Source organism: Orycteropus afer, unplaced genomic scaffold (genome assembly GCF_000298275.1).
Source record: "Orycteropus afer afer isolate SDZICR_OR568_19922 unplaced genomic scaffold, OryAfe1.0 scaffold01589, whole genome shotgun sequence".
NCBI classification, from domain to species: domain Eukaryota; kingdom Metazoa; phylum Chordata; class Mammalia; order Tubulidentata; family Orycteropodidae; genus Orycteropus; species Orycteropus afer.
The window spans coordinates 15822-29951 of NW_006923176.1; the positions used below are offsets into that span (position 1 = coordinate 15822).

A 14130-nucleotide genomic window follows, 5' to 3' on the forward strand; every position below is an offset into this window, starting at 1 on the left:
GTAGTTTTTCCATTGTGAAAATATCTCCAGTGTAACTTCATAGAAGGAACAAAATTCAAGGAAAAGGTCACCCCCATCTGACAGTCATAGGCCCTGGAAGCATCTGTTTCCTCTGCTGAGACCCAGGCAAGGGGACCCTCTGGTGCTGCCTCCAGGCCCCCCCCCCCCCCCCCCCCCCCCCCCAAAAAAAAAAAGGGCGCCGGGGGCCTCCCACTTATTCTACACCTCTCATGTCCCACCACCCCGCCCACCGGCCGGCCCCGCCCAGCCCTGCCCCAGCCATCCCTTCTGCCAAAGGGCGCGGGTACAGCTGTTCCTCAGGCCTGTGTGCTGCCATGCCAGGTACTCATCCACGCGGGCACGGGTCTGCAGGTCCTGCGGGTACCAGTGGTCTGGGGTCTGGTACTTGCGGCTCAGATACAACAGGATGGCCACACTGGGGGGACATGAGGGGGCATGCCTGGTCACCCCCCACGGGCCGAGCCCTGCTCCAAGCCCTTCCCCCGCGCCCCGTGGCGGGGGACATTTCAGTATCCCTGTGTGCGTAAGGCTCAGAGAGGCTAGGTGACTGCTCAGGGCCACACAGCACTATAGCGGGCAACCTGTAGTCTGAACGGAGGCCACAGAGCAAGAAAGGAGCTGTCTTGGGGATCCAGAAGGCGGGGTTAGGGACGCTTCCAGGAGGATGGGCGTGGCTCCAGAAGAACAAGAGCAGCTTAGACAGCCCAAGCTTCAACAGTGCCAACACCAAGCAGGCGGCCCTAGCGCACTCTCCTCGGGCGTGGGGAAACCCGCAGGTGCCACGGGCACTGCTTGCCGCCCATCCACCTCCACTCCACCCACCCAAAGCCTCCGGCACTCCTCCCCACACGTCTGGCCCAGCAGCAGGGAGCCGATGGCTCTGACTGCGACTCCCACCATCCTAAATGATGCTATCATTCCTGGAGGCCAGCTCTGGCTGCCTGCCCTGCACCCCCGTCTGACCATCAGCGAACGCTTCAAGACACCACTGCTCCCTTGTGCACCAGCAGCACCGCACCCCTCGCCTGGACCACGGCAGTCCCCTCCCACCGGGCCGTTCCCACCCAGCCAGAGGGACACTTGAAAGCCCTCCTCTGCTCCTAACTTCTGGTGGCCCTTCTTCCTGTCTGCCCCATCCCCTCTGACCTGCGCCTGCTCTCTGCCCTCCTCATCCAGCCACGCTGGCTGCCTCTCTGACTGCCTGGCCGCTCACACCTCAGAGCCTGCCTCACAGCCTTTGCCCAGAACACACTTCCCGGCATGCCTCCTACTCCTGCAGGCCAGGGCGTCTTCCCTCAACATCCCACCCCATCCCGCCCACCCTGCCTGCGCTAGACCCAGAGCTGCTCTGCTCACTGGTCTCCTGCAGGTCCCGAGGGTACCTGGCCCATGGCCCAAGCTCAGTATTAAGCAGCTTGCTGGCATGCCCTTGACTTCCCAGGGGTACAGAAAATGCACCTGCTCCACAGACTGGTGGGTGAAAGCCACACACTGCCGTGGAGTCGATTCCGACCCACAGCGCCCCTAGAGGACAGAGTGGAACTGCCCCACAGGGTCTCCAAGGCTGTCAGTCTTCAAGGAGCAAAGCCCAAACCACACCCACTGCCTGGAGTCCATTATGACCCACAGCGCCCCTAGAGGACAGAGTGGAACTGCCCCACAGGGTCTCCAAGGCTGTCAGTCTTCAAGGAGCAAAGCCCAAACCACACCCACTACTCTGGAGTGGATTCCGACCCACAGCGCCCCTAGAGGACAGAGTGGAACTGCCCACAGGGTATCCAAGGCTGTCAATCTTCGCAGAAGCAAAGCCCAAACTACACCCACTGCCCTGGAGTGGATTCCGACCCACAGCGCCCCTAGAGGACAGAGTGGAACTGCCCCAAAGGGTCTCGAAGGCTGTCAATCTTCACAGGAGCAAAGCCCCAACCATACCCACTGCCCTGGAATCTATTCCACTCACAGTGCCCCTGGAGGGCACAGTGGAACTGCCCCAGAGGGTCTCCAAGGCTGTCAGTCTTCACAGAAGCAAAGCCCAAACCACACCCACTGCCATGGAGTCAACTTTGATTCCTGACGCCCTTGTGTGTGCACAGTAGAACTGTGTTCCATAGGGTTTTCAACATCTGATTTTCCGGAAACAGATCACCAGGCCTTTCTTCCGAGGTGCCTCTGGGTGGACTCAAACCTCCAACCTTCTGATCAGCAGCCACATGTATTCACTAGTTACACACCCAGGGACTCCTGATACAGCCACACTGCTGTTAGTTAGTGCCCGCCTTCCTTTCAAGGGCTGGGCTGGATTGGGCTGGAAGCAGGCTGGGCCTTGTGACCTTGTTCAAGTCCCTCCCCTCTCGGGCCTCAGTTTCCCCATGTGTTCAAGAAGGCTGGAGGCAGAGCAGGGATGCCAGGAGTTCAATGCCCCTTGCCTTGGGTGCCTCTGCCCGCCCTCCACAGGTGCTTGGGCACACAGGGCTCAATTCAAACAGGAGACATGCAAAGTCAGGCAGCAACCCAGGGCCCCAGTTACCTCTCGGCCAAGGTGAAGTCCCCATCTTTCAAGGCTGGCACCTTCTGCATGGGGTTCACCTGGGCAAAGGCATCACTCTGGTGCTGGCCTGCAGAGGAGCCAACAAGGTGGGTAGGTAGGAGAGCCGTGAGGGCCCTGTGCTCTCAGCCTGTCTCCCACCAATGCCCAAGCCCCAACCTTCTGAGGGTCTTGTCGGCAGAGGTCTCTCTGCTGATCACTGGATCAAGACCCTGACCCCACTGGAGGTCCACCTCCTGAAGCCCACCCCTCAGAGCTGGGCCAGGCAGGATCCTAACTTAGGCCTGGTCTTACTCCTCACCACTCGCCTGCCAGTTTAAATGGTGAAAACAGAGAAAAGACTGACATTGTCAGGGATTTTGTTTTTACTTGGATCCACATCAACACCCATTAAAGCAGCAGTCAAGAAATCAGACATTGTATTGCACTGGGCAGATCTGCTACAAAAGACCTCTTTCAAGTGCTGAAGAGCAAAGATGTCTCTTTGAAGACTAAGGTGTATCTGACCCAAGCCATGATGTTTTCAGTCGCCTCATAGGCATGTCAGAGCTGGACAATGAATAAGGAAGACCGAAGAAGAGTTGATGCATTTGAGTTGTGGTGTTGGCGAGGAATGCTGAAAGTACCATGGACTGCCAGAAGAACTAACAAATCTGTCCTGGAAGAAGTGCAGCCGGAATGTTCCTGGGAAGTGAGAATGGCCAGATTCATGTCACCTACTTTGGTCATGTTCTAGAAGGGATCAGTCCCTGGAGAAGGATGTCATGCTTGGTAAACTCAGGGGTCAGTGAAAGGCGGAAGGCCCTTGATGAGATGGACTGACGCGGTGGCTGCAACGATGCGCTCAAGCAGAGCAAGGACTGTGCGGCTGGCGCAGGGCCGGGCGGGGTTTCCTGCTGTTGGGCTTAATGTCTCTATGAGTTGAAACTGACTTGATAGCATCTCACAGCAATTTCTTACTCCAAGAGGCTCTCTTAAGGAGTGCGGGTGTCATAGCTACAGGCCTCAGGAGCCCCAGGGTGGCCATTGGGGGGACTTGGCACTGGCAAACGGGCTAAGGAAGTCCTGTCCAATCCCAGGCACCCCTGCTTGGCCCCACAGGGCTTCCATCCTCTGCAGGAAGGATTAGCTGGAGTGGAGGCAACCCCCTACCCCATTCCATGCATGTCACACACCCCTGGCCAGAGCCCCTCCAGCCTCCTCCCTGAGCTCTGTCTAGGCCTGTCCCCACAGCCCGCCAGCCTGCGACTACCCTGGTCATGGTTCTTTCCCATGCCAAATCTTCCAGGCTCCTCCTCCGAGGCCCCGTCCTCCACTGCCCAACGGACTTCCAGGTCTGACTTATCTCTGCATGTAGCCTCAGCCCAGGTCAGGGCCAGGGTACACTTGGCACCCTGGTAATGTGTGTGGAGTCAGAGCACCCCTTGGGTCTCCCCAGGGCCAGGCTCCAGCCTGGTGCTACGCTCACCTGTCTGCTGGGTAGATACAGTCACCCCGTCGACTCCCCCTGCCCCGCAAAACTGCCTCTGCCCAGCCCCTAACTCAGGGAGGCCTGGGAAGGCACCGCAAGGGGGGCAGTGCACAAGTAGGTGACCTGGGCTGGGGACACCAAGCATGAAAGATGGAAGGGCTCTGCCAAGCCAGGGTCCCTCCCGGAGGTGAGTTCTGCTGTCCAGTTACGTCCGTGTTCCTGTCCCTGCACTGGGCTCTGTTCTGGCTGTGTCTCCAGGCCACCAACATGGCAGTTCAGAGGGCTTGGCCCACGACGGCCTTGGCCCAGCTTCCCAGAGCCGTCATGGACCTAAACCTCCAAGCAGCCCTTCAGCCGGTGGGGAGCCCCCATGACCAAGAGAAAGCAAGAACCAGGAACGGAAGGGACCTAGGCAGGTGACCGGAGAGGGAAGACCCCCCCCCCCCCAGCAGGCATGGAGGCTTGGGACATCCCTCTCCTGCCCCGAGCTGTAGCCACCGACGAGCTGGGGCCTGTGGCAGGCGGGCGGTGGGGGGATCTCCGGCCTCCTGCCCCTCCTGCCCTGCCCCCCTCCCACCCCAGCTGCTGCCCTCCACCTGTCCTGCTCCCTCTTAAGCCACGCTGAGAAGAACGAGTCCCATTCACTGCGCAAGCTCGAGGCTCTTTAAAAACACCCACTGAAGCGCACTTGCCCCCTTGGGGAGCTCGTGTGGGGCGCCACCGGCGGGTGGGGTCTGCCTTCACTCAGAGGCCCAAACCCCCACCGGCCAGCAGGCCCACCTTTGAGCAACTCCACGGTGCGCAGCTCGAACGGGATGCCGTTCTTCTTGGCGAAGATGTAGACGGCGCGGCACGGCTGGGACAACAGGTCCAGGTACAGCTCCAGGCCCATGGCGCGGCGATGGGGACGCGGGGAACTGAACTGAACTGCGTTGGAGCTGGGAGGCCGCCAAGCCTCCCCGAGCGCCTGCACCGGGCACGCCCTCCCCGCCCATTGGCTGGCTCGCCAGCACTTCGGGCCAATCAGCAGGCCCCGTGCCCCGCCCTGGCGCTCCGCGGGTGGGAGAAGGCCGCTCCCACGGGGTTGGCCTCTGGACCTGGGATCTCTTTTTTGTTTGTTTTTCACTTCGTACTTGTGTGTGTGTGTGTGTGTGTGTGTGTGTGTGTGTGTGTGAGATTTGGGTGAAAATTTACAGAGCAAATTCATTTTCCATACAGTAGTTCACATACACTTTGTCTCATGACACTGACCACAATTCACCACAATACAACAGCTCCCCTCCCACTTCCTCCCCGACAGTCACCTCTTCCCAGTGTCCATCCCTCCATGGACTCCTGCCCCCTGAGCTGTCTCCCTGTGCATAAACAGCCCTTCTTTCTCCCATGATTGTTCTCTCCAAGGAGTATATCTACCTCAGATAAATCTTCAACTCCTATGCCTGTCTTTTGCTTGGCTGGAAGCCACAGGTGTAGGTTCAATTGAAGGGCAGCTAGAGGCCATAGTCTCAGTGGTTCAACCGGGCTCTATCAAACCAGCAAACCTGGTCCCCCCTTTTTTTCTCTCCAAATGATTTTGAGTTTTGTTCCACATTGTTCTCCCTCTCTATGCAGGATCTCCTCCATAGATCCCCTTCCGAGTGGTTGACAGTGGTAGCCGGGCACCATCTAGTTCTTCTGGTCTCATAGTCATCTAGGCTGCAGATCACATGGTGTACCAGTCGCTAGGACTAATTCTTTCCATGAATCTTTGATTTTCTTCATTCTTCTTTGCTCTGGATGAGGAGAGACCCATCGTTGCATCTAGATGGCTGCTTGCAGGCTTTTAAGATCCCAGTCACTACTCGCCAAAGTAGGAGGTGGAACAACGTTTTGTGTAGTATGTTATGCCAATTGAGCTTGATGTCCCCCACGACCATGGTCCCGAGCCCACGATGGACCTGGGATCTTTTGTTGCCAAGTCCTGTCCCTTCTGCAGATCTGGGGTCCACCTTGCTCACACGGGCAACGGGCTGTGTGGTCGCCAAGGGCACTTCAGCCCTTCCCTGGACTGTGGACTGCTCCGCTCCAGCTCCTGTGGGTTACAGTATTCACTCAAAACTCACTGCTGTCCAGTCGGTTCTGACTCATTGCCACCCTCCTTGGGTTTCTGAGGTGCTACCACTACAGAAGTAGATTGTCCAACCTTCCTTCTGAGGAGTGGCTGGTGCGTTTGAACCGACAGCCTTCTGGTTGGCAGTTAGATGCTTTAGGCACTAGGCCACCAGAGCTCCCCCCAGCTAATCCCTCCTGCACAGGGCGCAGCAGGGGTGCAGGATTGGAGTCAAACCAAACCACACCCACAGCCTTGGAGTCTAGGCTGGCAATCTTTACAGAAGCAAACTGACTGGTCTTTCTCCCTGGAGGGCCTGGTGGATTCGAACTGTGCACCTTTTAGTTAGCTGTGGAATGCTTTAAGCACTGTGCCACCAGAGCTGCTCTGGGATTGAATAGACCTACCCTTACCCCTTTGCTAAGGCCAAATCCCCCCAGTTGCAATCCTGGGGCTCCTGAGGCCTGTAGTTACGATGCCCCCACTCCAAAGACCCTGCTGCAAGAAGACCCTGCCTCCAAGCCCAACATTCAGAGGCAGCCCCTCAGCCAGATAACCGTGCACTGGAAAACTTGAAGTTTGGCTCCCTGGGGTCCCTATGCTCCCCGAGCCTTATCCCTCACCGGGGCCTTCTTGACTTTGCTCTAGGGCCCTCTCTGGCTGGGAAGGGGTTCATTCTCCATCCCTTCAGTGACCTGCTCTTGACTCGGGTGACTATAGAATGCAATCTCCCTGCTTCCTCCTTGGCTGCCCGCCAGTCCACCCCTTGCCAACAGCCAGATTCTTTTGCAATCTGAGCACCCCATTCCCGTGTCTGGCTTACAGCTTGGTGCGTAGGTGTGGCACTCCAGCCCCCTGCACGACTGCAGCTGTGCACTGACCAGGAAGGCTGCTGTTTGGATTTTCTTCTCTGGGTGGGTTCCTCAGGGCTGTCGCTGTACTGGTGAATGACAGCAAGTATTGATGCCCAAGAGCTGGGGCCTGGAGGCCAGCTGCGCCAACTGATCGACCACCATGCTGACAGCTAGGCCATGCTGGATGCCTGCTTACCCCTGTGTGGTCTACTAAGTCCCTCTCTGCAAGGACGAGGCTAAAGGGAAGATGTTCGTTTCACTTGAGGTTACCTGCAGGGGGAAGCTGACCACAGGTCTAGGAAGGAGAATTCCCTTCTGAATAGAGACAGAGACCCAGACGACAACAGAAAGACAGACAGATCAATCACACCACAAATTGAGAAGGAAAGAGATGGGCTGTGCCCAGGTTTATAACCCAAATTTAAATCTAAAAGCACTGGTTACAGGAGATGAACTTTGGATGTGCTCTTGAACTGGCTGTGTGTCATCATGGCATCTTCCTGGCAGCTGTGGGGGAGAGACTAGGGGTGAGAGCTGGCTGGCCTGGGGAACCAGATGCTTGCCACACCTGCCTCAGGTAGGACCCGGAGAATGCAGGTGTTTCGTGAACGGCTGGAGGTGCAGTTCAATGGGTCAGGGCCAGCACGCGGGCATCAGTTTCTACTTTGTTGTGGGGTCTGCAAGAGGAGTCTCCTTGACCTTCAGGATGACCTCATGGGCCTCCTAGAAGAGGTCTCCCCTAACCGCTGCCTCCACACGCTGACGCCAGGCAGCCAGCTTGGGTCAGCCTTCAAAGACCTGGCAGCCGGTGCCCATGGGCTGTAGGAAGAAGGGAACAGGTCAAGGGTGGTGTAAGGCAGCATCTGCATGGCCTTGGGGACACAGAGCTCCATAAGGGGTCTCCTCGCATCAGCACGGTCCCATGCCAGGCAAGGCAAGCAGAAGGAAGACATTAGCAGGCCCCTGGGGCCCCTGCCCTGCCCCCCACTCACATGTATCAGCTCGGTGAGGGCCACCAGGTCTGCCAGGCAGATGTGGGGCCCAGTGAGGAAGGCCTTGTTGTACAGGAGCTTGTCTTCCAGCAGCTGCAGGGTCACATCCAAGTCCGCCAGCGTGGCTGCCTGCGACTCAGGAGACACCGGCCCGCCAAAGAAGGCAGGCATCATCACCCGGTTGGGAGGGCAGGCAAGGGACAGTCGGGCCACCCAACCTCGGGGGGTGGGAAGACAAGACCCCACAGAGCTGCCTCCTCATTCCACACACCTTGCTTCCAAGGCCCAGGACGCCAGCACAAAAGGAGGCTCCCTGAATCCCAGAGGGCGCCAACATTTCAGGAAAGGTCACACTGCCCCCTTTTCATTTTGTTCTCTAATGCTCTTTAAAAAAATAATAATAATAATTGTGATTTGGGTGAAAACTGACAGAGCACATCCATTTTCCATACAGAAGTTCATACACATTTTTTTTCATGACATTGACTGCAATCTCCACCATGTAATAGCTCTCTTCCCACTTCCTCCCCATAGCTACCTCTTCCCTGTGTCCTTCTCTCCCACACACTCCTGCCCCCTGAGCTGTGTCCTTGTGCAAACACTGCCCTTCTGTTCCCTCATGATTGATCGCTCCAGGGAGTGTATCGACCTGATGTTAATGTTCATCCCATTTGCCTGTCTGTTGTTTGGCTGGAAGCCACAGGAGTGAGTTCAATTCCAGGCCTGAAAGGTGACTAGGGGCCATAGTCTTGGGGGTCTCATCAGGTCTATCAGACCAGCAAACCTGGTCTTTTTTATGATTTTGAGTTTCGTTCCACATTGTTCTCCCACTCTATCCAGGAACTTAAAGTTCCTTTTTTATATAAAAAAACAACATGAGATTAAACAATAGAACCCAAGACCCAAAATTAGCTTTGGGAGTCTTTGGGTGAAATGAACAGTGAAGGCTCAGCTGCTAACTGAAATGCTGGTGCTTGGCATCAACCCACAGGTACCTCCGGAGAGAAGTCTGGTGACTGACTTCAGAAGCAGCCATTGCCACCCTGGGAGCACAGTTCTTCTCGGATCCACACGGGGGCGCTGTAACACAGAGCGGACTCAATGGCATCCTGTAGAATTAGCTACAAGCTTTTCTGTATTTGCAAAGATGAGGAGTTCTGGTTAGGGGACAGAGCTCACAAAAGCTCACTGCTCCCTGAGCCACTGGGCCGTGTGCTTGGGACCATGGATGTGGGGGACATCAAGCCTAATTGGCATACCTACCCTACTACACAAAAACATTGTTCTACATCCTACAGTGGTGAGTAGCAACTGGGGTCTGAAAACCTTGCATCTAGAGGCAACCATGGGTCTCTCCTCATCCATAGCAAAGAAGAATGAAGAAAATCAAAGACACATGGAAACAGTTAGTCCATGGGACTGGTACACCATGAGATCCTCAGCCTATATGATCATGAGACCAGAGAAACTAGAAGGTGCCCAGCTCCCACTATCAACCACTCAGAGGGGGATCGGTGCAGGAGATCCTGGATGAAGTGGGAGAATGATGTGGAACAAAACTCAAAATCATAAAAAGACCAGGTTTGCTGGTCTGATAGACCTGATGAGACCCCCAAGACTATGGCCCCTAGTCACCCTTCAGGCCTGGAACTGAACTCACTCCTGTGGCTTCCAGCCAAACAACAGACAGGCATTTGGGGTGAACATTGACATCAGGTAGATCCACTCCTTGGAGAGATCAATCGTGGGAGAACAGAAGGGCAGTGTTTGCACAGGAGACAGCTCGGGGGTGGGGCAGGAGTGCATGGGAGGAAAGGACACAGGGAAGAGGTAACCACAGGGAGGAAGTGGGAAGAGAGCTGTTACATTGTGGGGATTGCAGTCAATGTCCTGAGACAAAATGTGTATGAACTGCTGTATGAAAAATGGATTTGCTCTGTCAACCTTCACCCACATCACAATAAAACTTTTTTTTTTTTTAAAGAGCTACAGAAGAAGCCTTAAAGAAGGAGAAAAACGAAACTAAGCATAAACTAGTTCTGTCTAATGTGGTAATCACTTGCCACACATGGCTACTGAGCTCTTAAAACACAACTAGTCCTAAATGAGATGCTCACAGGATTGGGACTGGAGGAAGACTCATTACCAACCTGCGATGTGCAGATGGCACAACCTTCTTGCTAAAAGTAAAGAGGATTTCAAGCACTGAGCTGATGAAGATCAAAGACTCCAGCCTTCAGCATGGATCACACTTCAACATAAAGAAAACAAAAATCCTCACAACTGAACCATAAGTAACATGACAGAGAAAATGTTGATGTCGTGGGGGATTTTGTTCTTCTTGAATCCATAATCAATGCCCATGCAAGCAGCAGTGAAGGCATCAAACAATGCATTGCACCAGGCAAATCTGTGGCAAAAGAACACTTTACAGAGTTTGCTTGTTTTATGAAAATGAAGGTTGTTTTAAAACTAAGGTGCGCCTGACAGAAGCCATGGTATTTTCAATCACCTCATATGCACGTGAGAGCTGGACAGTGAATATGGAAAACTGAAGAAGAATTGATGCCTTTGAGTTACGATGTGGGTAAAGAATATTGCCTATACCATGGACTGCCAGAAGAACTAACAGATCTGTCCTGGAAGAAGTGCAGCTGGAATGCTCCTTGGAAGTGAGAATGGCCAGACTCCTTCTCACCTACTTTGGTCATGTTGTCTGAGGGACCATTCCTGGAGAAGGATGTCATGCTTGGTAAAGTGGAGGGTCGGTGAAGGAGTGGAAGGCCCTCAATGAGACGGATTGACACACTGGCTGCAACAATGGGCTCGGGTACAGCGAGGACTGTGAGGCTGGTGCAGGACTGGGCAGTGTTTTGTTATGTTGCACCTGGGGTCACTGTGAGTCAGAACTGACTCGGAGGCACCTGACAGCTACAAACTGAGATGGGTATGTACCTGTCAAAAACATCCTGGATTTTGAAGGCTTTGTTGTTGCTGTCAGGGATGTCAAGTCATACGAAAGAAAGAACGTGAAATACCTCAATAGTAATTTTTATATTGATTCCCTGCTGGTCTGGCTTGGATCATGTTCCCAACATCTACGTGATGAAGTCATAGTCTTTTCACCATACATCGGACCCCGTTTGAAAATAGGCATTCTTCTTTTGTTACGCTAATGAGGTCATACCAGCCTGATGGGTGGTAATCTAAACCTAATCACTGCTGAGTTATCAAAAGAGACACGGAGATGAACACAGGGAGGTGACAGACACTGAAGAAGGCCAGCAACACTGAGAAGGGCCGAGGAGGAGCTGGCAGACAACAGAGACCAGGAGAGAGGGCTTCACAGAAGAGGTTGACACAACCAAGACACGGATGTGGACTTTGGGCCTTCAGAGCTGTGAGAAGATGAATTTCTTCTTTAAAATTGCTCACTAGTGGGGTTTTTGTTATAGCAGCACTAGATAACCAATTGTTGTTGTTGTTGTTGTGTGCCGTTGAGTCGGACCCGACTCATAGTGACCCCTCCTTCGGTTTCCGAGGCAATATCACTACACATGTTAAAATAAATTTGTAAGCCAATTATGCTAATTCCACCTGTTTCCTTTTATTTCTGAATGGGCCCCTTAGGAAATTTAGGTACCTGCGTAGTACAAGTGGTCTGTGACCAGTTGCTAACCTAGAGGTTGGTGGTTCGAACCCACCCAGTGGATCCATGGAAGAAAGGCCTGGAGAAATGCCTCTGTGAAGATTACAGCCAAGAAAACCTCACAGAGAAGTTCTACTCTGTGCCACACGGGTCACCATGAGTCAGTACCAACCTGGCAACAGCTAACATCAACAACTCCAAAACAACCAAACCTACTGCCGTTGAGCTGGTTCCGACCCATAGCAATGAGCTTCCAAGGCTGTCAATCTTTACAGAAGCAGACTGGCCCATCTTTCTTCCATAGCACAGCTGGTGGGTTTGAATCACTGACCTCTTGGTTAGCTACCAAATCCTTTAACACCACCAGAGCTCCTTACATCAACAACTAGGCAATCTTAATTAAATATATGGCTCACTTTATCTTTCTATTGGACAGCACTGGGCTAAATGAACTAAATTCCAGAGAGGCATGAACGCTTCCTAAATAAACCACTTTCATCTCTGGGGCCCTGGCAGGCGGGGAGCAAGCCTGCCACAGGCAGAGGGCTTTCTGGACTAAGCAGTAATGTGGGGGACGAGGGGCAGGGCGGGAGGTACATCTGATAGTCCTAGTTAATGCTCAGATCCCAAAGCTCTGTTGGAATGTGCATCCTGACCCACCCTCAAGATATGTGAAACCAGAGATGATTTGAAATAAGAGATGAACTGCAATTAACTAACACGCCACCCAGCCCAACCCATGATTAGCTGGAAAAGATTAGCATCTCATCCAGTTTGTATGACAGAGGAAAGTGCAAGCCATTCTTGGAGGTATTTACCATGCATTTCCATCTCTACTCTTCTTTCATAATAATTTCCAGCATACAGTAAGAAGTTATGAGACATGCGATGAGGTAGGGAAATGGGACCCATTATCAAGAGAAAAAACATCAACAGAAACAGACCTACAGATGCCCCAGGCATTTACATGAGGTGATGTTGTTACCTTGTGGTCAGGTGCTGTTGAGTCAGTTCCTCAGAACAAAGCAACGCCCAGTCCTGCACCATCCTCACAGTCATTGCCATGATTGAGCCCATTGTTGTAGCTACTGTGTCAAGCCAAGTCGTTGAGGGTCTTTCTCTTTTTCACTGACCCTCTACTTTACCAAACATGATGTCCTTAGCTGACAACGACTTTTCAACAAGTCTCATAAATATGTTGAAGAATTTAGAAGAAGAGGTGGACGGAATGGGTGACACGACCGACAGTTTCCGCCGAGATGGAAACCCTAACAAGGAATCAAATGACTAAGGGGCCGCTATTGGCCTCTCCCCGTCCAGAGCAAAGGAGAGTGAAGAACACCAAAAACACGAGGGAAGAATTAATCCAAAGGGCTGATGGACCACGCGAACCCCAGCCTCCATGACCCTGAAACCAGAAGGACTAGATGGTGCCTGGCTGCCACTGTTAACCTCCCTGAGAGGGACTGATGACCTAATGTACAGCACAACCTTGGGAAAGAGTGCTTGGACCCAGAGACACAAAATCAAAAGACGCGAGGAATACCACCTGAGAGACTCCAGGTAGGGCAGCCTTGAGACAAACACACCTGGTGTTGGTGTCTCCAGAGCTCAGAGACAAGATTTATAGTCAAGCAGCCTCTCTTTGTCCCTCTCACGGGTTAAAGAGCCCTGGTCTTTGGGAATGGAATGTGTACACGTGACCATAAGCTTCAGCTCAGCCTATATTAGCCCTGTGTTTACCCACCAGGGGTGGGTGGAATTTTAGAGTATTCTGAAACTCTATCTGCTCCTGACTTATGCACAAAGGATTAAAACATTTCTTCCTTTTTCTCTCGGTGTGACTAAATTGACTCTGTGTTGCTATGGGTACGGCCCCACATTTCTGTGTAACATGATCACAAAAGATCAAGAATAGAGTGGGACAAAAATGTAGAACAAAATTCAAACTCATACAGACCAGGTGTACTGGTCTGACAGAAACTGCTGGAACCCCTGAGACTAGGGGCCTTTGACCCCCTACAAGCATGGAACTGAACTCACACCCATGACTCAACTTCCAGCCATGACAATAGACAAGCTACAAGGTGAACAATAACGCCAGGGAGGTGTGTACTCCTTAGAACAATCAGCCTCATGAAACCCAAAGGACAGCATTGGCCCAGGGAGAAAGCTCAGAAGGCAGGAAGGGATAGGAAAGAAGGATGAAGAGAAATGGTAAACACAGGGAGGAAATGGGAAGACAGGTGCTACATGGTGCATATTGCAATGAATGTTACAAAACAAAATGTGTATGAACTGTTGAATGGAAATCCAATTTGCTCTGCAAATTTTCACCCAAATCATAATTAAGAAAAAAAAATTGAATATTGTAGAACTGAAAAAATATCTATCTGAAATAAAGAATTCATTACATGGGTTTAACAGCAACCCGGGCACAGCAGAAGAAACAATCAGTTACTAAAAGAAAAGAAACAAACAAACAAACAAAGCCACAACCACTGCCATG

The 14130-nt window shown here is 52.8% G+C and overlaps 1 protein-coding gene and 1 pseudogene across 1 annotated transcript in view; both read right to left on the bottom strand.

Moving 5' to 3' along the window:
- LOC103213318 (glutathione S-transferase theta-1-like) overlaps positions 1-4929 on the bottom strand; it is a 7235-nt gene extending 2306 nt beyond the window's left edge. The window contains exons 1-3 of the mRNA XM_007959141.1: positions 4818-4929; positions 2549-2636; positions 309-436 (exon numbers count right to left, since the gene is read on the bottom strand). Coding sequence (XP_007957332.1) covers positions 309-436; positions 2549-2636; positions 4818-4929 — 328 coding nt within the window. The remainder of the gene's footprint in view (positions 1-308; positions 437-2548; positions 2637-4817) is intronic.
- Positions 4930-7613: 2684 nt separating this feature from the next.
- LOC122152086 overlaps positions 7614-14130 on the bottom strand; it is a 16325-nt pseudogene continuing 9808 nt past the window's right edge.